Here is an 18,933-nt window from a genome sequence, read left to right as displayed (position 1 = left end):
ACCATACATATGTATAGAAATTTAATTTGAACACGAGCGTCGATCTTTGTTGTCCACCTGTAGTGCTAATTTGATTCGTTATAAACATAGTATTTCATAATTAATTGTTATATTTTTATTTTACGTGTTGAATGAAATCATTTTTACTTGCGAAATATTTTTATGAAAAGCACATTCCTCGACTCAGAAATAAACCCGGGACCTTTCGCGCTCTACATGAAAGCCTTAACCACTCGTCCACGCACGTTCTAACTTGTCAGTAGGCAAAAGCCGAACATCTATTTTCCTTAAAAAGGCTAATTCTTATATTAAGCAAAATTTTGCATCATTATTAGAACATTTTTTCTCAAATTCAGAACATATCCTCAGTTTAAGTTTTTTTTCTTAAAATAATAACATGGCTAAATCAAAACGTCAGTGATGCTAATCAATAATATTTATTGCACACCTTATGGGTCGGAAACATTCCATTCACTACGTTGCTAACTTTTGACTGCAAGTATATACAAATGGGAGTCCCCCTTAAGGATCAACAATTTGAAGACCGATGAGAAGATGCGGCCCTTTGGGATAATTAATAGTACGGTTTTGCTATGTCATGATATTTGCCAGTATTTTCACTAATACCTCCTTTTTAATTTTCTTTAAAGATTTATTTTTTGTAATTTAAGTTTATGGTTTTAGTTTTAGTTTTATATAAAAACTTAATTTAGTTGACAAAAAATTTAGAAAATAGTAAGCATACTTTGGGGTTAGTATGACAAGAAGGAAATAAAGCAGATCTGAAGTAGATTTAATTTCAATATTCCTCACAAGAATCATAGACCCAATCCTGCCTCTCAGCTTGAACGGAACCAACTCGTGTGCCCTGGAAAAAAGGTATAAGCTTAATTTAAATTAAAAAAATCGTAAAATCCAATTGTAACAATGTAAAAAAAGGTTTAGGAATATTTGTGATTTATGATGCAATATCTTTCATATGAGACATCAAATGTCCTTATAAAAAAATAAATATTTGTTTCTAGGGTTTCTATGAGACATCAAGTGGCATTCTAAGAAGAATTAAATAAATTTAATGAAATGAATTGAATTGCTTAAAAGATCACAAATATTGTTCGATTTTTGTAATACCCTCGAAGGTTCGAAAGACATTTGCTTCAATATTTATAATACAAATTAAAAAACAAGAATGCATACGTTTTTCTTATTTTAATTTTACAAACTACGTTTAGGGAGACTTTAAAACTTATTTAACAAGAAAGGAAAATCTTTGGAAAGAAGTGAGATATTTATTTTTATTTTTTATTTGTAGGGACTTATTTAAGGACTTACTCTGGGCATTTCAAGGCAGCGACGGAATCTCACCCGAGTCCTGCCGGCCTTCTCTCCGCTGAGCATCCCGAACTCGAAGAGGCTGGGCGTCAGGATGTAGCCCCCCCAGTTGGGCGGCATTGGAATCTCCTCCGGCGACTTGCCAAGCCAGTCGTACAAGCGTTGTACGACCCGCGAAAAGACCCCAGAGCGGGACTGCCACTCGGCAGCTGCGTATCGTGGTCCGTGGGTGATGCACATCTGGACGTGGCGCGGGTATCGGCGGAACTGGTCCAGTGCCTGCTCCTCCGTCAGCTGGTGGGCGGTTCCCGCTATCCGAACACTGCGCATGAGTGGCGCCCAGTTGAAGTGCAGCGACACGTGGGGGTTAGCGCTAATCTCGCCCGCCTGACGACTGCCCAGAGTCGTGAAGAACGTGATCCCGTTGGCGCTGACCTCCTCGATGCTGGTCAGCCGGGTCACAGGTTCGCCGGCCTTGTCCACGGTGGCCATGCAGGCGAGTCGCGGGCGCACTTGAGGGGCCTGTTCCTGGGCAGCTACCAGCCAGTTCTGGAAGATCACGTATGGTTCATCGTAGATCCGCTGCTCCTCGCTAGCTATAATGTCCACATGGTGGGACATATGGTTCACGCACTGCCCAATGCGACTAATTGAACCGATCGACCAAAGTGTGCCCCAAAACTTTTGTACTAAAGCGGACGACATTGTAATTTAAATTGTGGCGTCTGGTAATGTGCCCTAAAATAATATTGTTTTCCTACTTGTGAAGTATTTCAAATTGAGAAATTGATAAATAAACAAAAAAGGAAAAAAACTTCTTAAAACCGAAGTGTGTAGTGCCTTGCAGAATTTTTAACAAATCAAATTCAAAATATTAACTCTAAAAACAAGAAGCTTGCCCATTTTTTGTCTTTCATAGCACCATAAATTTTAGGATACTTTTTTTCTTAAATTAACATGGCTTCCTTTCTAAAATCTTAAAATAAGGAACGCTTTTCAAAGCAAACTATATAGATTTCCGAAATTAAGGGCACAATATTCAGTTTTAACAAATTATTATTTCTAAAACTAAGAAAAACAAGAAAGAAAGCAAATTTCGGCAAGCCGAAGTTTATATACCCTTGCAGCTATTGCATGTGCGTATATGTTGAAGGGAATTACCAGTGTATCTTTTTTAAAAATCGATTTTTATGTTTATCTCGAAAATACATTTTTAAAAACTGCTGGCATAACTCGACTATTAGTTGACCGATTGGTTTCAAATATACACTTCATCTTTTTGAGCGGGTCCTACCTTCAATGACCTACGAACTTTTAGAATGGTTAAAAACTGTTCATTTGGCAGAATTTAAAAAGTCATTTGTTCGATTCAGTCACTCATTCGACCAGAATCATGTCAGCAGTTGGAGTGCTTTTTTTTAGCTTCGGCAGACATCATATAGTCCCGTTACTTCTCAAAATTTTTTAAGTAGAAAAATCTTAAAACAAGTAGAAAACTCACCTTATTATGTGCAAAAAATGTTAAAATATTAAATAAAATCGTTAGTCTGATATATGAAAATAAACTATTTCCAAAAGATTTTTTTTTAAATATTTAAAAAGTTACATTTAAAAACAAAATTCTTAGTTCTACATTTTAATTGTTCCCACGGGAGCTATGTATATGATATAGTCGTCCGATTTTAATGACATTTGAACCGCAAATCTAAAATATTTTAACATTAAGTACATCTCGAACAACAAAAACAAAATTGAAAACAAGAAAGGAAGCAAACATCGGCAAGCCGAAGTTTATACACCCTTGCAGCTATTGCAAAAATTAAATATTCTTATGAACATTAAACTTATTTTTTACTTGCGTATATGTTTAAAAACATTGATGCTATAATGGTTTGCAGCTCAATTATTCGATAGTTTCTATGGCAGCTATATGATATGGTTTTCCAATCTTAAAAGCTTTAAATTAAAAGCGAAATTCTGAACTGTCAAATTATTAAAGAGACAAACAAAATTAAAAAAAAAAATAAAAATAAAAAAGTTACATTTTAAAAAAAGTTTACATTTTTTTTTATTGTTCTTATGGGAGCTTTGTATTAAATTTGTCCGATTAGTAGAACTATAATATTTTTCAATTATTTTTTCGATTGTTTCTATGGATGCTATATGCTACAGTCGTCCGTTCCGACATTTGTACTACCTGCAATAAGATCTAGATCTACTAGTGATGATGATCAATAATATATAATCGGAAATGTCTCCTTCACCGCGTTGCAAACTTCTGACTAAAATAATAATACCCTCTGCAAGGGTATAACCAGCAAAGTTATAATAATATAATATTTTTGTTTCATCGTTGTATTGATTCGAATATTTATTTTTTCGTTTGGGATTTAAATTATTTATTTTTACATATCATGCCTCAGTGAATATAGTTGAAACAGTTTATTTTATTTTGACAAAAGTATTATAATTATGTATAAGTTATCGATAACGCATCATTTGGGATTTTTCTGAAATACAGCTTACTTATGTTCTTAGTTCTTACTTCCTTCATAGAGTAAGCACTACATAGAGGCACCATTTGTTCTGCCGCTCTCTTGACGCCGTTCTGCCAGTTATGCCACATGGATAAAACTTTTAATTTGGATCGGCGTATCCAGGTTATGGAGCGGATCGAAAAACGGAGCCCAGACTGAGATAAATAATCGGTGTACCGAATGCTCCAAATAAAATTTTATTTAACATAATTTTTAACATATGTAGTAATTGCTTTTCTAATGCATTCTGGTTCGTTGTCGCAGTCGCTGGCAGCATTTGTTTCTTCAGGCTGTGGTTTCTCTTTGATTATATTCGACTAGGTTTCCAAAATCGCACTGTTGTTCTCGTTTAAAAAGTTGTGTAAAACACAACATTCGACGTTTGATCGCATCGGTTGTCTAGGCCCTTTCCAACCCGAAGGCGATCTCTACAACTCTCCTTGCTTTGGAAAGCGCATAATAAAATGCCTTTTCGTTCTCAGTGGCAGCGACGCTGAAAGATTACGGCTTCATTAGGGTTCTTGAAAACCTAAATGCCGAGTCGCCCAGCAAAACCAAAGGCACATCCGTTTCGTTTAAGCGTTTGGAGTTTGCTGGAAATAGTTCAGTATTGTCCACAATTCAGGGTGGAACACTCATAAACTTGGGAGTCGTGACAGCGGCACGGGCAGCCCACGTAGACATACCGAAAACTGTATCTATGAGGGAAAAAAATACGGGTATGACATGATATTGTTCGCTTCATTCTTTGACGGATTCATTGAGGTTCAGAGACAGAGACAATTATATGGATACTGCTTGAGATTTTTTTGGTAATAAGTTCACGGTCACACTGCCTTTTTAAAATCCGGTGCATATTTTTACTATCGGGTATCGGTTCTGACAGTTTTGTTCATTCATTGCTCATTGGAATCGTCATAGGCTGTCTTGCTCGCACTTACGATAAAACGTACAGTTAAAACAAAAAATGAGCAATGAATGAGGCCAACAATGTAGTGTTATAACCCCATTATCTGTAGTCAACCAATGCAAAAAGGATAGTCGAATACCACCCTTTAAAATTGTAGTAATCGATGCCCTCGGCGGCGGCTGGGCAGATCTCAATATGATTACCATCTTCGAGGATAGTTATAAGATTCAAGTCAATTAACTCTGCGTCCAAAACGTTAATTACCAATTGCTCCATAGCATTGCGGGAATCCATGAGCTTCGAATCCCCTAACGCACTCTTCCACTTTCTCCTGTGGGAGGAACTCACGGGGCAAGTACATATTTTGGAGCAAACACCCGGTACAGCTCAAAGCAGAACTCATGCAATATTTTGCCAACCATGGGAGACGACACTCCAAAAAGTCTTCCTACTGTGCGGTACTCCGCTGACGACCCTAAAGTGTACAAGGCGATAGCTATTCGCTTGTCCAAGGGTATGGCGACCCTGAAGCTGGTGTCCTTCTTCTTGAAGCCTTGCAGCTGTTCAACCAATGTGTTGAAGTGTTCTCTCTCCACGCGAAAACTTTCCTTAAAAAAGCCATTCGAGTTTTCAGGCACGTCCCGTTCCAAAAAGGAACCATAACGATTCTGTAATTTTTAATAGATTCATTATAAGTTTTCGATTATTAAATTTTTTTTGCTTACGAACGCTCATACGCATGGGGACTTACGCTTTTTTTTAACAACTGTGATGGCAGTACGATTTCTTCAACAAATCCCTGGACAACCTTCGCCAGCTCATCTTCCTCCTCCTGCAAATTTGCGAGTCCCACAATAGCGTGAAATATATAGCATGCTGATCGCTTAAATTTTCACTGCACTCACTCATTTAACATTTTCTTTGTTTTTCACTCGCGCCAATGGAATCATGCGCATTTAAAAATTAGTGGACTCCGCATTCCATTGGCGCATTAAAACGCATTTAGCCTAACGCGCATTTATTTACACAGGGCTTCCCATAAGGCTTAATTCCGCATTTAAAAAAAATGCGATTAATAGCCTGATTTCATTTGCCACATTAAATTTTTAAATGTCCCTGATTTCAATGGCGCATTAGCATTTAGCTAATGCTACTCCGACATGTGAGTGGCACGAACAGCTGATCTGGGTTTGTTTTCTTTTCAATTATGGCAAATCCAAAAGAAGTTAATTAAAAATTATGAATATGAGTGAGTTTACTTAACTTTTTAATGCTCAGCAGGACATCCATAATGCGACCGAGGCATTTGTCAACTTGGACGACAAGGAAGAGAAGCTAATTGCGTTGTTTGACGGGTTTGCAAAAAGGGCAATGATCCCCGTATAAGTGGGATTTATTTTATTCCAGAGATCCAGCAGTAATGCATTGTGGTACTGCGAGTAGAATTTGCAGCGTGCGCTCTAGTTTTCAGTAATTTTTATACAAAATAGATTTTATATTCAAAAGACATCAAAAATTGCGCCATCCTTGCATATAGAAAACAGCTGTTGTAGTGGTGGCACGAACAAAATATCGTTAAACCTCGGTATTTTCCGGTTATTTTTTCTAAAAACGTTCGGGGCGAATGGTTTTTAATCGCATTTAATTATCGCATTTACTTCATATGCGGCATTTAACCTTATGGGATTCCTTGTGTAAATAAATTATTATTATTAGTTGACTCTGAATCCGAAATAGGTATGGACTTGACTATGCTCTTAGGTGCGGTGATTTCAGGTAGGCTAGAAAACCACTTCGTACTTTATAGTCTGCAGCACCAGTCAACATATCATCAACAAAATAACCGGATCCAATAACTTCAGAAGGTCTAGGGAGTGAAGACTTACTTAACCTCTTTAAAAACCGAATGGCTGGTCCAGTACCATATGTTACGGTGTTCAGCTTCAACAATCTCAAGGATTTAGAGGGGTCTCTTCTCCACACTATAAGTTGAAACTGCCTATTCGCTCTATTATTCTGTGTGTTATCTGTGGAAGACATATGACCTAAGGAGAGGTACTCTTTCATAAATTCAGCTCAGGGTCTTGAGACAACCTTCTTTCTAGCGACAAAACCCGTCGTTTTGCAACTTTTCTTCACATAACTTATGCTCAGGTGACAATAATCTCTTAGGAGATGGAATGTCCTACAGTGACCAAAACTTCTGCAGTGTATTATCAATCGACACTTAAGGCTCTTCAAACCTTGGGAAGCACATGACTCGTATCTTCCAGAAACCATTCAACCTAGAAGGGTTTCTGCAGAGTTGGATAATTTGACCAACAGCTAATAATTCGAAAAACGATTCTGCTCCAATCAACATATCTATTATTTGTGGCTTGTAGAAACATTGGTCTGCTACAGGTAGGTTATTGGGAATTCTGCAGTCATCCACGTTCACAGACTGGTCAGGATGGTATCCTGAGGTCGATTTTATTATTCAAAAATCGAATGAGAACTCACTTCCATTTATTCGCTACTTCACCACCATGTGTGTGAAAATCCCAGATATGGGAAGGTTATTAAGTTAATAAGCGCAACATTTTAGGGCATACAATTTGGAAGTAATTTTTGTTAAGTTATGTAATAAATTCCATTTTTATTCCGGTGTTTTAAACCGAGTCAAATGAAGAATGGCCCCTATTAAGCCGGAAGTTGTCTGGGTTGATTTTGCCGCACGATAAGAATGGAAGCAGTTTGGATTGCCAAGGCAAGGCAACATACTTTGCCCTGGAGGAAACTAATTTTGAATACGCCGGGGGAACATTACCCGAAGTCTGGGTCAGAAATACTTGTGCCTCAGAAATACTTGTTTCCCAAGACAATGAGAAGGCCAATTTTCTGGACCTAATGCAACGCAGAGCTCTCGTGGTATCAATAAATGAACACAAACAAGAAGGGAAGCTAACTTTGCAGCTATTTCAAAAATTAAATATTCTTGAAAACATTAAGCTATGATGATTTGCAGCGCAATTATTCGTTAGTTCCTATGGCAGTTGTAACAACTCAATAAATCACGTTAGATCGTCTTTTATAAACGTTCTTTATTTTCACTCTCCTTTCGCGGCCAAAATCCAACTAAACTAATTATTTTAAGTACAGTGATCCAAGGTCTAGGAAGACCTAACTCCTAGCTCCTTGGTGCCGGTTCCCTCAGCAGCTATATGATATCGTTTTCCGCTTTTGTCTGAAGGAATAATAATTTCAGACAGAACCTTGCAATGCAGTGAAGGAGACATTTCCGACCCTATAAAGAACATATATTCTATAGTTGGTAGGGTCGGAAAAGGTCGGAAAGATACATTTTAATTATAACACATATGTACCTTTAATTAGCAATTAGCCTTTATTCCTAAAAGATCATTAACATTTGGAAAACTTCCAGCATATCTAAACAAAATTTGGAAGACATTGCGAATGCATACATATGTTGTTGTTTTCCACATTCTCATGCTTAGGGTGCCAATCTCTCGTACACCCAACCATCCTCTCCCTTGTGGACCAGTTCTCCGTCGACATCGGATTCCACGCTTGCACCTCGTCTGAAGCGGATACGATCGTGAAGGCGATCGGTCTGGCCCTGCCAGAATTCAATGAGGTTGGGGCGCACCAGGTAACCGCCCCAGTTGGGCAGTGGAACCTCTCCATCGGGACCCAGTTTCTCCTTGATTCCCGCCTCCACCTCGTCCAAGTAGTTTCGCGATGGGATCCGCTGGCTTTGCGGACTGGCAGCGGCTCCGATTTGACTGGCCCTGGGCCGCTGGTGGAAGTACTTGAGGGAATCCTCCCGCGGAATCTTCTCGGCCACGCCCTCGATGCGGACACTCCGCCGCAGAGGAAGCCAGTAGAAGGATATGGCTACATTGGGATTGGACTTGATCTCGTCCGCCTTGCGACTGCTGTAGTTGGTAAAAAACGTGAATCCCTCTGTGGTGGCTTCTTTGACCAGGACATATCGATTGGACGGCTTTCCCTCGGCACTGACGGTGGCCAAGGCGGCGGCATTGGGCTCCAGAATCTCAGGTGTTTTTAGGGCCAGCTCCAGCCAATCGCGGAACACGCAAAACGGGTTTTTCACCTTGATATTCTCCTCCAGGAAAGCGTCCTTGCGTTCATGGTACTTTAGCCGAAGTGCTATAATCAAAAATATGCATCGATTTTACTAAAACGTCTGAAAATCATTCAACTTACACACCCGAAAGCTGCAGCTCAGAGACTTCTTGGCTCATCTTGCGAACGGTTTGCAGGAACTTCACTGTTTTTGTGGGGTTTATGGTTTGATTAGTTCCACCCTCACAGGCCACAACAACACGTACTTATTGAAGGTCAACTTTGAGCTTATCTGCTGGTAAAATCGTTATCTACCGCCGCTAAATCGCAAATTTGTGTGCGAATAATAACATTTGTAGAAAAACAGCTGGTTGCGATGGAGTTGCCACCCTGCTAGAAATAGATTGCTTTTGCCAGGGGTGGCAGCTACAGCTATCGCTCAACTATCGAACAAATCTATCGAGCACATCGTGGGCAAGCCCGCGAAAAATATAATTTTTGAAATACGTAATAAAACTACCCGTAAAATTTCATTTCGATTTGATCGAGTTTCAAGGATAAAGGCATTTTGTATTGAAACGCAGTGAAGGATACATTTCCGACTCTTTAAAGATTTGTTGTTGCAAATACTTCCTACATTTCAAACACCACAATTTCAAAAGTGGGTATGTCAAAATGCGGTCACATTACGTTAGAAATTACTTTTAGTACGGAAAGCTTTACAAAAATGATTTTCAAAAGAATTTTTACAACAATTAAATAATAAATTGCAATTTTGTGATTCCTACAAAGCAAAACTGGAACTGTAGGGCATTAAACTTCGTAGGGTCTAGCCCGATGAAGCACGATGGAACAGAAAAAGCTTTCCAAAAACTTGGATAGAAGTTTGACATACAAATTGTTTTAAAGTTTTCCGAAAAGTTTGTTCCAGTTGAACTCTAGTTCGTATATCAACTGAGTACACCCAGATAAAATATAATTGAGTATTAAATATTAAAATATTTAAATGTAACATTGTTTTTTAAAACATAAACTTACTTAAAATCCATGGTATTATTAACATATTTAATCGGTTTATCCAATAAGAAAATTTTAGATATAATTTTTTTTTAATTTAAAACTAAATTATTATTATTATTATTTTATTATACTAAAATGAGAGTGTTACACACTTTGATTTAAACAAAACTCCTCTCAGTACCGAAAATATTTAATTCAAAGGGAAAATGTTTGGACTTTCAAATTTTTTTTCTGTAGGTGTACAAAGTAAAGAATTAGTATTTTAATTTTAAGTAATGCAAACTTATATTAGAAAAACTAATTGCGAACACAAAACAAATAATGTGTTACCCTGCCATTTCGCACTGGGTCAGAAATGTAATTTGTTGGCCAAAAGTCTGTCAGCTCCCTAGCTGTATAGGGAGATTATCTTTTCAAAACATTAAAATTTTCAACCTGCTAAGGTAAATCTACAACCAAAGTCGGAAAATATTTAAATTTTTTGCGTATTTTATTTCTAGAAAATAATGGAGAAAACGGATTCAATTTGTTATAACACACTTTTAAATACAAGATACAACAAATAAAAAAATGTCAACCGATAAATATTATTAGGCGGATTAAGATTTATTTAATTTTTCAAAATGTTGTCTTTTGGATCCCGAGATGCCAATATTAGTAAAAAAAAATCGATCCAACAAAAACCCCTTTTTTTAAAAAATTCTTTTTTAAACTTTTGATAAAAGATGAACACAACTTTATGATAATATAGGTAAATAACAATATATTTATTTTTTAAATATTAAAATGATGACGTCATACGGCTCTTCAGTGTATGCAATTTAATATGTTTTCTGTATGTATTTTAGTTCTTGTATGAAAAGAATTGAAGAAAGCATACTTTTGCGCTGCTTTAGACATTATACTGCCTCTACTTCAAATAAGGTTCTTACCTAAAACTTAAATTCTCGAAAAGTAAGTAATTTAAAAGCATCCCATAGCAAAAATGTTTTTGTCGATCTTTTAAAAATAAGGAAAAAATCAAGCTTAATTATATATTTTACTCGACATTAATAAATTTATCGATCAGCTAAGTATTCATATCATTTCACTAGATTTTTCGACTTCTTGTTCAATATTGCAATATTCCGCCCAAGAAAATTCATAGAAATGTTGGCATATATCAGCTTAATGTACATTAAAAACGAACACGTAGTTTTTATACCCTTGCAGAGGGTATTATAATTTCAGTCAGAAGTTTGCAACGCAGTGAAGGAGACGTTTCCGACCCTATAAAGTATATATATTCTTGATCAGCATCACTAGGAGAGTCGATCTAGCCATGTCCGTCTGTCCGTCCGTCTGTCCGTCCGTTTATATGCAAACTAGTCTCTCAGTTTTAAAGCTATCTGCATGAAACTTTCCCAAAAGTTGTCTTTCTATTGCAGGTAGTATATAAGTCGGAACGAGCCGGATCGGACGACTATAGCATATAGCTCCCATAGGAACAATCGGAAAAATAAATGAAAAAAAATTATAACTTTGCTGTTTTTTAATTTTTTGTTTAGTTCTTCGACATATAGTAATGGTAAAATATTTCCGATTTAAGGTTTAAATTTCATCAAAATCGGACGACTATAGCATATAGCTCCCATAGGAACAATCGGAAAAATAAATGAAAAAAAATTATAACTTTGCTGTTTTTTAATTTTTTGTTTAGTTCTTCGAGATATAGTAATGGTTTAATATTTCAGAGTTACGGTTTTAATTTCATCAAAATCGGACGACTATAGCATATAGCTCCCATAGGAACAATCGGAAAAATAAATGAAAACAAGAAGGAAAGCAAACTTCGGCAAGCCGAAGTTCATATACCCTTGCAGCTATTGCATTAATTAAATACTTTTGAAAACATTTAAATTATGATTTACTTGAGTATGTGCTAAAAAAAAACATTGAAACTATGATTATTTGCAGCTCAATTATTAGATAGTTATTTTATATATTTTATTATTTCTATGGGAGCTATATGCTATAGACGTCCGATTTTGATAAAATTTATACCATAATTCTGAAATAATTAAACATTGCTATATGTCGAAGAACTAAACAAAAAATTAAAAAACAGAAAAGTTATAATTTTTTTCATTTATTTTTCCGATTGTTCCTATGGGAGCTATATGCTATAGTCGTCCGATTTTGATGAAATTTAAACCTTAAATCGGAAATATTTTACCATTACTATATGTCGAAGAACTAAACAAAAAATTAAAAAACAGCAAAGTTATAATTTTTTTTCATTTATTTTTCCGATTGTTCCTATGGGAGCTATATGCTATAGTCGTCCGATCCGGCTCGTTCCGACTTATATACTACCTGCAATAGAAAGACAACTTTTGGGAAAGTTTCATGCAGATAGCTTTAAAACTGAGAGACTAGTTTGCATATAAACGGACGGACAGACGGACAGACGGACAGACGGACATGGCTAGATCGACTCTCCTAGTGATGCTGATCAAGAATATATATACTTTATAGGGTCGGAAACGTCTCCTTCACTGCGTTGCAAACTTCTGACTGAAATTATAATACCCTCTGCAAGGGTATAAAAATTATAACTTTTCTGTTTTTTAATTTTTTGTTTAGTTCTTCGACATATAGCAATGTTTAATTATTTCAGAATTATGGTATAAATTTTATCAAAATCGGAAGTCTATAGCATATAGCTCCCATAGAAATAATAAAAATATATAAAATAACTATCTAATAATTGAGCTGCAAATAATCATAGTTTCAATGTTTTTTTTTAGCACATACTCAAGTAAATCATAATTTAAATGTTTTCAAAAGTATTTAATTAATGCAATAGCTGCAAGGGTATATGAACTTCGGCTTGCCGAAGTTTGCTTTCCTTCTTGTTTTTTATTCATTTTCGAAAAAAAAAATAGCGGTCTTTTGGCCAAAAGTCGGACCCGCTGGCCCAGTGTGCATTGTGAAAAGGGCCTAGGCTAATGCGAAAAATATGTAGAAAAACCAACAACGCCAGCACGTGTGCGTGGCTCTCAGCTCGACGGCTTTCGCTGGCCCACTCTCTGGGGGTTGTTGTTTTGGCGAGCGGAGAGCGGAGAGCGGCAAGCGGCGAGTCCTGTCGGCTCCGCACGAGCGTCCGAGTACGTATATCCTGCGCTCGGCTGGGGGCTGGGGCTTGGGACCTCGCGACGATGATGACATGCGGATAGAGCAAATCCAACACGAACGGCTGCTGGACGTGTTTGCTGTGAGCTGCGAGCGAATTGAATTGAATCGAAACTAAAGGCCAAGCCAGAAAACTTGGGGATAGGCGGACGAACCGACAGACAACAGACAGACAGACGGACAAAGGGCCACGGGAAATCAGCAAAATTAATTAATATTCCTCGCCCGTGCTAATGTTGTGAATAGTTGCAGCATTCGCATAGACCCGTCAAGTGATTGCCCGTCGTTTGGGTGCGTGCAAAGAGAAGTAGGTTACGGCGGAAAGAATTCTGAGGTCGGATGGTCGGTGGGCCGTGGAAAGCGTTCACAAATTTTCCGTGTGCATGTGTGTAGGCCGCGGGGTGTCGAGGAAATGCAGCGCGAGTGTCACAAAGGCGACAAAGGCGAAGTGCAAATGGCTTGATAGCGAATATCAAATGAACGAACCAGCCCATTTCCCAAATACTTCGATTTATACTACCCAGCCGACAAGGGAAAAGTGATATTTTTACAACTGTGGCTTGCTTTTGCACAGTCCAAAGCAACCCACACAGACACAGACACACACAGACAGACACAAACACACACAGACAGACAGGGGGTATCAAGCGGAAGACACACAAACACACACGACAACTATATAGCAATATATGCCCATTGAGTGCCTTATATCATTTGATAATAATCCACAAGGTGTCTACTATGCCGGACAGGAGCTATCCGGAGTTGTTGATCTCAGCGTCGACGCCACCAAACGCATTAAAGGTGAGCCCAAATGTATACTACAAAAATGCCGCCCATGAGTCACGGGGCGTATGGTTGATGCGGTCACTTGGCACTTCGGTGCGGCCATTCGGTTGCACTTGAATGCACGACAACATCAGCTAATGGCAATATTAAAATGTTTTTTTCCCCGGACGCCGTTTCGAACGTGCCGTGCTATTAATTGTGGCTTCTGGCCCCCGCCCCATAAATATGTATGGCAGTTGTGGCTGTCACAGTGAGATAGTCTGCAGCTCTTGTGCTCCTCTTGGCATGCCGCCATTTTCATTTATCCATGAACTCGTTAAAGGCAAGGGTATTTGTTACTCTTTTGTGTATAGCCAAAGTACACTTGGAAAGTAGTTGCCCTAAAAGTTGCAAAATGGGACTAGTTGCTACATATTATATAATATTTTCTTTCGTTGATTATTTTACTAGTTGAATTGTATTTGCATTCGAAAATACACTTTTATAATATAAATTGTAAAACGTATTAGAAGGTTTAGTAAAATGATGTTGTTTTCTAAGTTACTAAACGTAAGAAAGAAATCATATTAAATGAGCTAAATTTTTAATTATCTCGAAATTTTCTGTCATAATAAAAGAACACCATTTTCTAAAACTAATTTTATAAATTCGTATAAAGTCTTTCAAAAAGAACCTCGATCCTCAATGGAAAATAGGAATGTTCAAAGAACAACTTTTCATTTTTTTTGTCAAAAATTAGGAACAGTCTATTAAATGAATTTGAGATGGTTATTTCCTTATTTCGAGTGTGTGAAACTTGCAATTCAATTCGGCAGTCCTAAGTCACAGAGGGCGGGGTGGGGTAATCCTCTTTCAGGCATCCACGTCACCGTCAGCGGCTATGCCAAGATACGCTGGATAAAAAAGGGATATCCGCGCGACAGCGAGCGAGCCATGTGCCGCGCCTACCGATCGTACCTGTCCTCGCGGTCCTACGTCCTCGGGTCCTGCGCGAACAACTCGAGCATCGACTGGCCGGCCGGCGAGTACTCGTACACCTTCCACGTCATTCTGCCCGACAACCTGCCCACGTCCTTCGATGGCAAGTACGGCCAGATTCACTACGAGATCATCACGACCATCGAGCGGGCCGGTCGCTACCCGAAGGTCTTCAAGCTGCCATTTACCGTGATACAACCCTTGGACCTGAATGCCGACGCCATTTACAGGGTAGGTAGATCTAGGCAACTGTCCCTTTGCGAGTCCAAAGTAACTTAACTAACAAATCTGTAAGTAATCTTGATAAATACCCAACAACTTCAAACATAAACTAATTTCATATTGGTTACAAGGATAATGTTTAATACAAAACCCATTCTTACAGGTGCCTTTGGAGATTCTCGATCGGAAGCGCTTCTGGAGCTTTTGCTGCCCCACGGGTCCGTTGACGGTGAAGTTCTCGACGCCGTACTGCGGATATGCACCCGGCCAGAAGATCCACTTCGTGCTGTACATCAACAACGAGTCCTCGATCGACATCACCGAGTGCGAGGTGAAGCTGAAGCAGGAGGTGAGCTACGAGTCGCACGATCCGCAGCACGAGTACCGCTACGACAAGCACCTGATCGCCCGGAAGCAGTTCGGAAACGTTTTGCGATGGTCGCGGAAGGTGTACCGAGGGTATCTGGACCTGCCTTCGATTCCGCCCACTTCGGTGAAGCCCACGTGCCCCATTAGTGTTAACTATTCGATTAAGATCATCGTGAACCCCACGGAGTTCCACTGGAAGCTGAAGCTCAAGATTCCGCTCACCATCGGCAGCATTCCGATCATGGATGGCCCAGAGGCCCTGCTGCGATTCAATCGCCAGCAGCAACAGCACCAAGTAGCTAGTCAAAATTTACAAATGTCCACGCAGCAGCGCGACAGGAACGCTGATCTGGATCGAGACAGGGATCGGGATCGCGATCGGGATCGGGACCGGACAGGTGCCTCAGTTCAGCAGCAACACCTCAGCAGCATCAACAACAACAATCATGGACGCTTTGCGGGTGGACTACTGCCGACCAATAGCAATATGAATATGATAGTAAACGCAAGTCCCACGCCCACGAGCTCCACGCCCTCATCAACGCCAACAACTGCCGCCCTCAGGCCCACGGCCATGCCAGCGATATTGGTGACCAGCGATAGCGATAATCCCCCGGACTATATACCCATGAGTAAGCCACCGGACACTCGTCCCGTTTGTCCTTGCAGATGGACTCAAAACTTATGAAGGATATTAAAATGTTTATAGTGACATACATTTTTATATATTATATTATATTATTGCAACGCAAAGATGGAGACATATCCGACCCTATAAGTATCTTCAATTTTATTAAAACCGTACGACTATATAGTTCCAATGGGAACAATTGGAATATTAAAAAACAAAACAAAAAACTAGCCTTATAGCTTCAATGTTTTAAGCATTCAGGCATATAAATCGAAGTTTAGGTGTTTTAAAGAACTTTTAGTCTAAGCAATATCTGCAAGGGTATATAAACTTTGGCTTGCTTAAGTTTGCTTCCTTTCTTGGTTTCTGTTTGAAGTACTTTACTTATCAATTACTGTAGTATTTTCAATTCAATTTTACATTATCAGTAATATAGATAATTTAAATAAAGATTTTAAATTCTACTTGAAGTCGTTTAGGTATAAGAAAATAAACCGTTTCTAAACTTGAAACTTAAATAATTATTCGTGAGGAAAGGCATCTGCAATGGCATTTATGATCCCAGGCACAATACTTACCATTAATTCCGGATTTATTTGCAGTGCCACCATCGTATGAAGATGCCATGGCTCTAAGTGAGAAATTCAGCGATGATACTGAGTTCTTGACCAACGTTAGCATGAGCAGCATTTTGTCCGCTCAGGCTGATGTTACCACAAGTGAGCCCTTTAAGCCGCGTTATCCGGTCTATTACGATTATGAGACACCGACCATACCGCCCGGTAGTGATGATTCTAATGAATCCGACACATAAAATCCCCTCCAATACAAAACTATCAAAAAATGTTACCAAAAAAAGCAAAAATGAACCAATAATTGAATGGCTGAGTGGCTTTTTCTGAAAATTCTTCGTTTATTCCTTTACTTAATAGTAGTTAGAGCATTTTTCTTAGATGTCTTGTATTTTGTTAAAGTGTCGAGATATAATATGGAATGTGAAAATTTATTTCAGATTGTCCGCTTAGTTGTTCCGGAAATGAAAGAAATTAATAATCTTTTGTCACATTTTACAATTCGTTGTCCTTATATCGTCCGAGTTGTTTAACAATATTCCCTTTGTTCTGTGCGTCTTTTCAGCCTATTATCTTCTTCCATTTAAATCTCGTCACTTATATTATTAAATTACATTTTATTCGTATTATATAAAATTGTGAACCAAAATTAATCGCACGTTTAATTATATATACATGTTATATCAAATTATCCAAGAGTTTTTACTAAATTTAATAAATAAGAACTTTTTGATCCATCTTAATATATCATATATCTTATTCCATTACCTTCCATTCTAATTATATTTTCATATACTTTACATCAAGTTGTTAAAATATTACTCGGTTATTATTAATATTTAAACCTTAAAAAATTATTATAAAATATTTGTATATTTCTGAATCGAATATCAAATTGTAGATGCTTTATTAGAGCGTCTTTAAAAGTTTAAGCCGGATACATTAACCAATTACCGTTTAAGAACATTATTCGTACATTATTAAAGTTCTTTTTAACTTTTTCTACTTTTCTTACTATGAATTTCTTTAATAATAAGATTAAGCCGAGCAGAGACATATTAAAAATGTGCTTAACTTGTAAATTTATTCTCTTGTTACCGCCCCAAAACATGCTACATTTTGTACCGTCTATTCACGTCCCCTACCACCTTCTTCCTTCGAATCTCGAAACCCCAGAGAGGCTTTACGATGAGTCCAGTGCCCAGCTGCGTCTCACACTCAGCTGCCAGGATTCGGTGCCAGCGGAAGCGGAAGTGGATGAGGAGGTGACCCCGAACGCACCTGTAGGAGAGTTTTTCGTCTGCGAAAAGAAATGAGACGGCCTGGGATCAAATTATTTGCGAAGAGCTGCATCAAATGTTAACCTACAAGGCATCTCCAAAAACACTTACATATTTACTGGAAATCAAAATATTATAAAAATCTATAATTCAAACCAAGGCGCTAACGTATAGTATAGTAGTTCTTAAGTCTGAGCCGTAAATGAGAACTGAAGACAGCAGAACGGACACATTTAAAAATAAAACAATACAGAATGGTATATATTTTGCAGAAATATTAAAACTATCTAAACTAACATGGATTTACTTTTAAATTCATTTAATTTTACTCGCAGGTTATTTATTTTTTTGTCCTGCCTATCTTCTATCAAGCCTTTGCTTTTTCTAATCTCTGCTCTTTTCTGAGTCTAATTTCATCTTTAATCTTAAACAACCCAAATTATTATTATTTTTAAAATATATTGCAAATTGTAAACAGATATAGGGCTGAACCAAAGTGATCGCTGGCAACATATATACGAACAACGTAGTGAAAAGTTAAATGAAATCCTTTAGCCCTAAGACTAAGATAAACCCCAACAAAATCTGCACAATTTTACCTAAAGGAGACTCTAAATTAAACAAGAAATTAACTTTTATCAATATTGAATATTGTATTTATAAAGTATCTATGAGAAATTTACAAGAAAGATTAGCCAAATTGTATTTAGTTTTTTATTATTTTACATTGCTACACCCACGAAAGTCTTATTGTAGTTGAATCAAGTCATCACATCAACCTAACCACTAACACATATATTTTGTAACTAAATATAAAAAGTGTCTTTTGCTCTAGTTTATATACAAGCGTTTGAATTTAGATTGTGAAGCCCTCTTACTACTTTGTACTTCCTCTGATTTTCAAGCCAGTCTAATCAGCAAACATATAAGTCTATTCCTAAGTCTTAACTGTCTTCAATTCGATTCAATCCAATTTAATAAAGCTAAACAAACAAAATATGATATCTATATCCCGAAGCTTAAGATGAAC

The 18,933-nt window shown here is 37.7% G+C and overlaps 3 protein-coding genes across 4 annotated transcripts; 1 reads left to right on the top strand and 2 right to left on the bottom strand.

Annotated features, from left to right (window-relative positions):
- Positions 1–682: 682 nt before the first annotated feature.
- Positions 683–2,155, bottom strand: LOC128252936 (pyridoxine/pyridoxamine 5'-phosphate oxidase). Its single transcript, XM_052981167.1, has 2 exons — positions 1,333–2,155; positions 683–868 (listed from the first exon to the last, which is right to left on the bottom strand). Exons 1-2 carry the CDS (start codon positions 2,035–2,037, stop codon positions 800–802), a joined length of 774 nt encoding a protein of 257 aa, XP_052837127.1. The 5' UTR covers positions 2,038–2,155; the 3' UTR covers positions 683–799.
- Positions 2,156–8,160: 6,005 nt separating this feature from the next.
- Positions 8,161–9,264, bottom strand: LOC128252937 (pyridoxine/pyridoxamine 5'-phosphate oxidase). The gene is made up of 3 exons (XM_052981168.1): positions 9,135–9,264; positions 9,014–9,073; positions 8,161–8,952 (listed from the first exon to the last, which is right to left on the bottom strand). Coding segments are annotated over exons 1-3 (741 nt in total). The 5' UTR covers positions 9,136–9,264; the 3' UTR covers positions 8,161–8,272.
- Positions 9,265–13,124: 3,860 nt separating this feature from the next.
- On the top strand, positions 13,125–18,913 carry LOC128252926 (arrestin domain-containing protein 17). 2 transcript variants are annotated; one of them, XM_052981152.1, is made up of 5 exons: positions 13,125–13,866; positions 14,708–15,060; positions 15,215–16,052; positions 16,654–16,770; positions 17,800–18,913. In XM_052981152.1, the coding sequence occupies exons 1-5, from the start codon at positions 13,752–13,754 to the stop codon at positions 17,937–17,939; spliced, it is 1,563 nt and encodes a 520-aa protein (XP_052837112.1). In that variant the 5' UTR covers positions 13,125–13,751; the 3' UTR covers positions 17,940–18,913. The 2 variants fall into 2 exon arrangements, with proteins under 2 accessions (XP_052837112.1, XP_052837111.1); XM_052981151.1 differs by having other exon boundaries at positions 16,654–16,833.
- Positions 18,914–18,933: the final 20 nt, after the last annotated feature.

The sequence above is a fragment of the Drosophila gunungcola genome, chromosome 3R (assembly GCF_025200985.1).
Source record: "Drosophila gunungcola strain Sukarami chromosome 3R, Dgunungcola_SK_2, whole genome shotgun sequence".
Classification (NCBI taxonomy): domain Eukaryota; kingdom Metazoa; phylum Arthropoda; class Insecta; order Diptera; family Drosophilidae; genus Drosophila; species Drosophila gunungcola.
Note: the sequence above shows the minus strand (reverse complement) of the source record. Positions and strands in the feature narration are given on the sequence as shown.

What these genes read in the sequence shown, in the direction of transcription:
- LOC128252936 (XM_052981167.1), bottom strand. Translation starts at nt 2,037, where the DNA reads ATGTCGTCCGCTTTAGTACAAAAGTTTTGGGGCACACTTTGGTCGATC. An exon ending in GCTGCCTTGAAATGCCCAGA is followed by an intron (nt 869 to 1,332) that starts GTAAGTCCTTAA and finishes CCTTTTTTCCAG; the next exon opens with GGCACACGAGTTGGTTCCGT.
- LOC128252937 (XM_052981168.1), bottom strand. An exon ending in CTCTGAGCTGCAGCTTTCGG is followed by an intron (nt 8,953 to 9,013) that starts GTGTGTAAGTTG and finishes TTTTGATTATAG; the next exon opens with CACTTCGGCTAAAGTACCAT.
- LOC128252926 (XM_052981151.1), top strand. Translation starts at nt 13,752, where the DNA reads ATGCCCATTGAGTGCCTTATATCATTTGATAATAATCCACAAGGTGTC. An exon ending in CGCCACCAAACGCATTAAAG is followed by an intron (nt 13,867 to 14,707) that starts GTGAGCCCAAAT and finishes ATCCTCTTTCAG; the next exon opens with GCATCCACGTCACCGTCAGC. An exon ending in CCCGGACTATATACCCATGA is followed by an intron (nt 16,053 to 16,653) that starts GTAAGCCACCGG and finishes ATTTATTTGCAG; the next exon opens with TGCCACCATCGTATGAAGAT.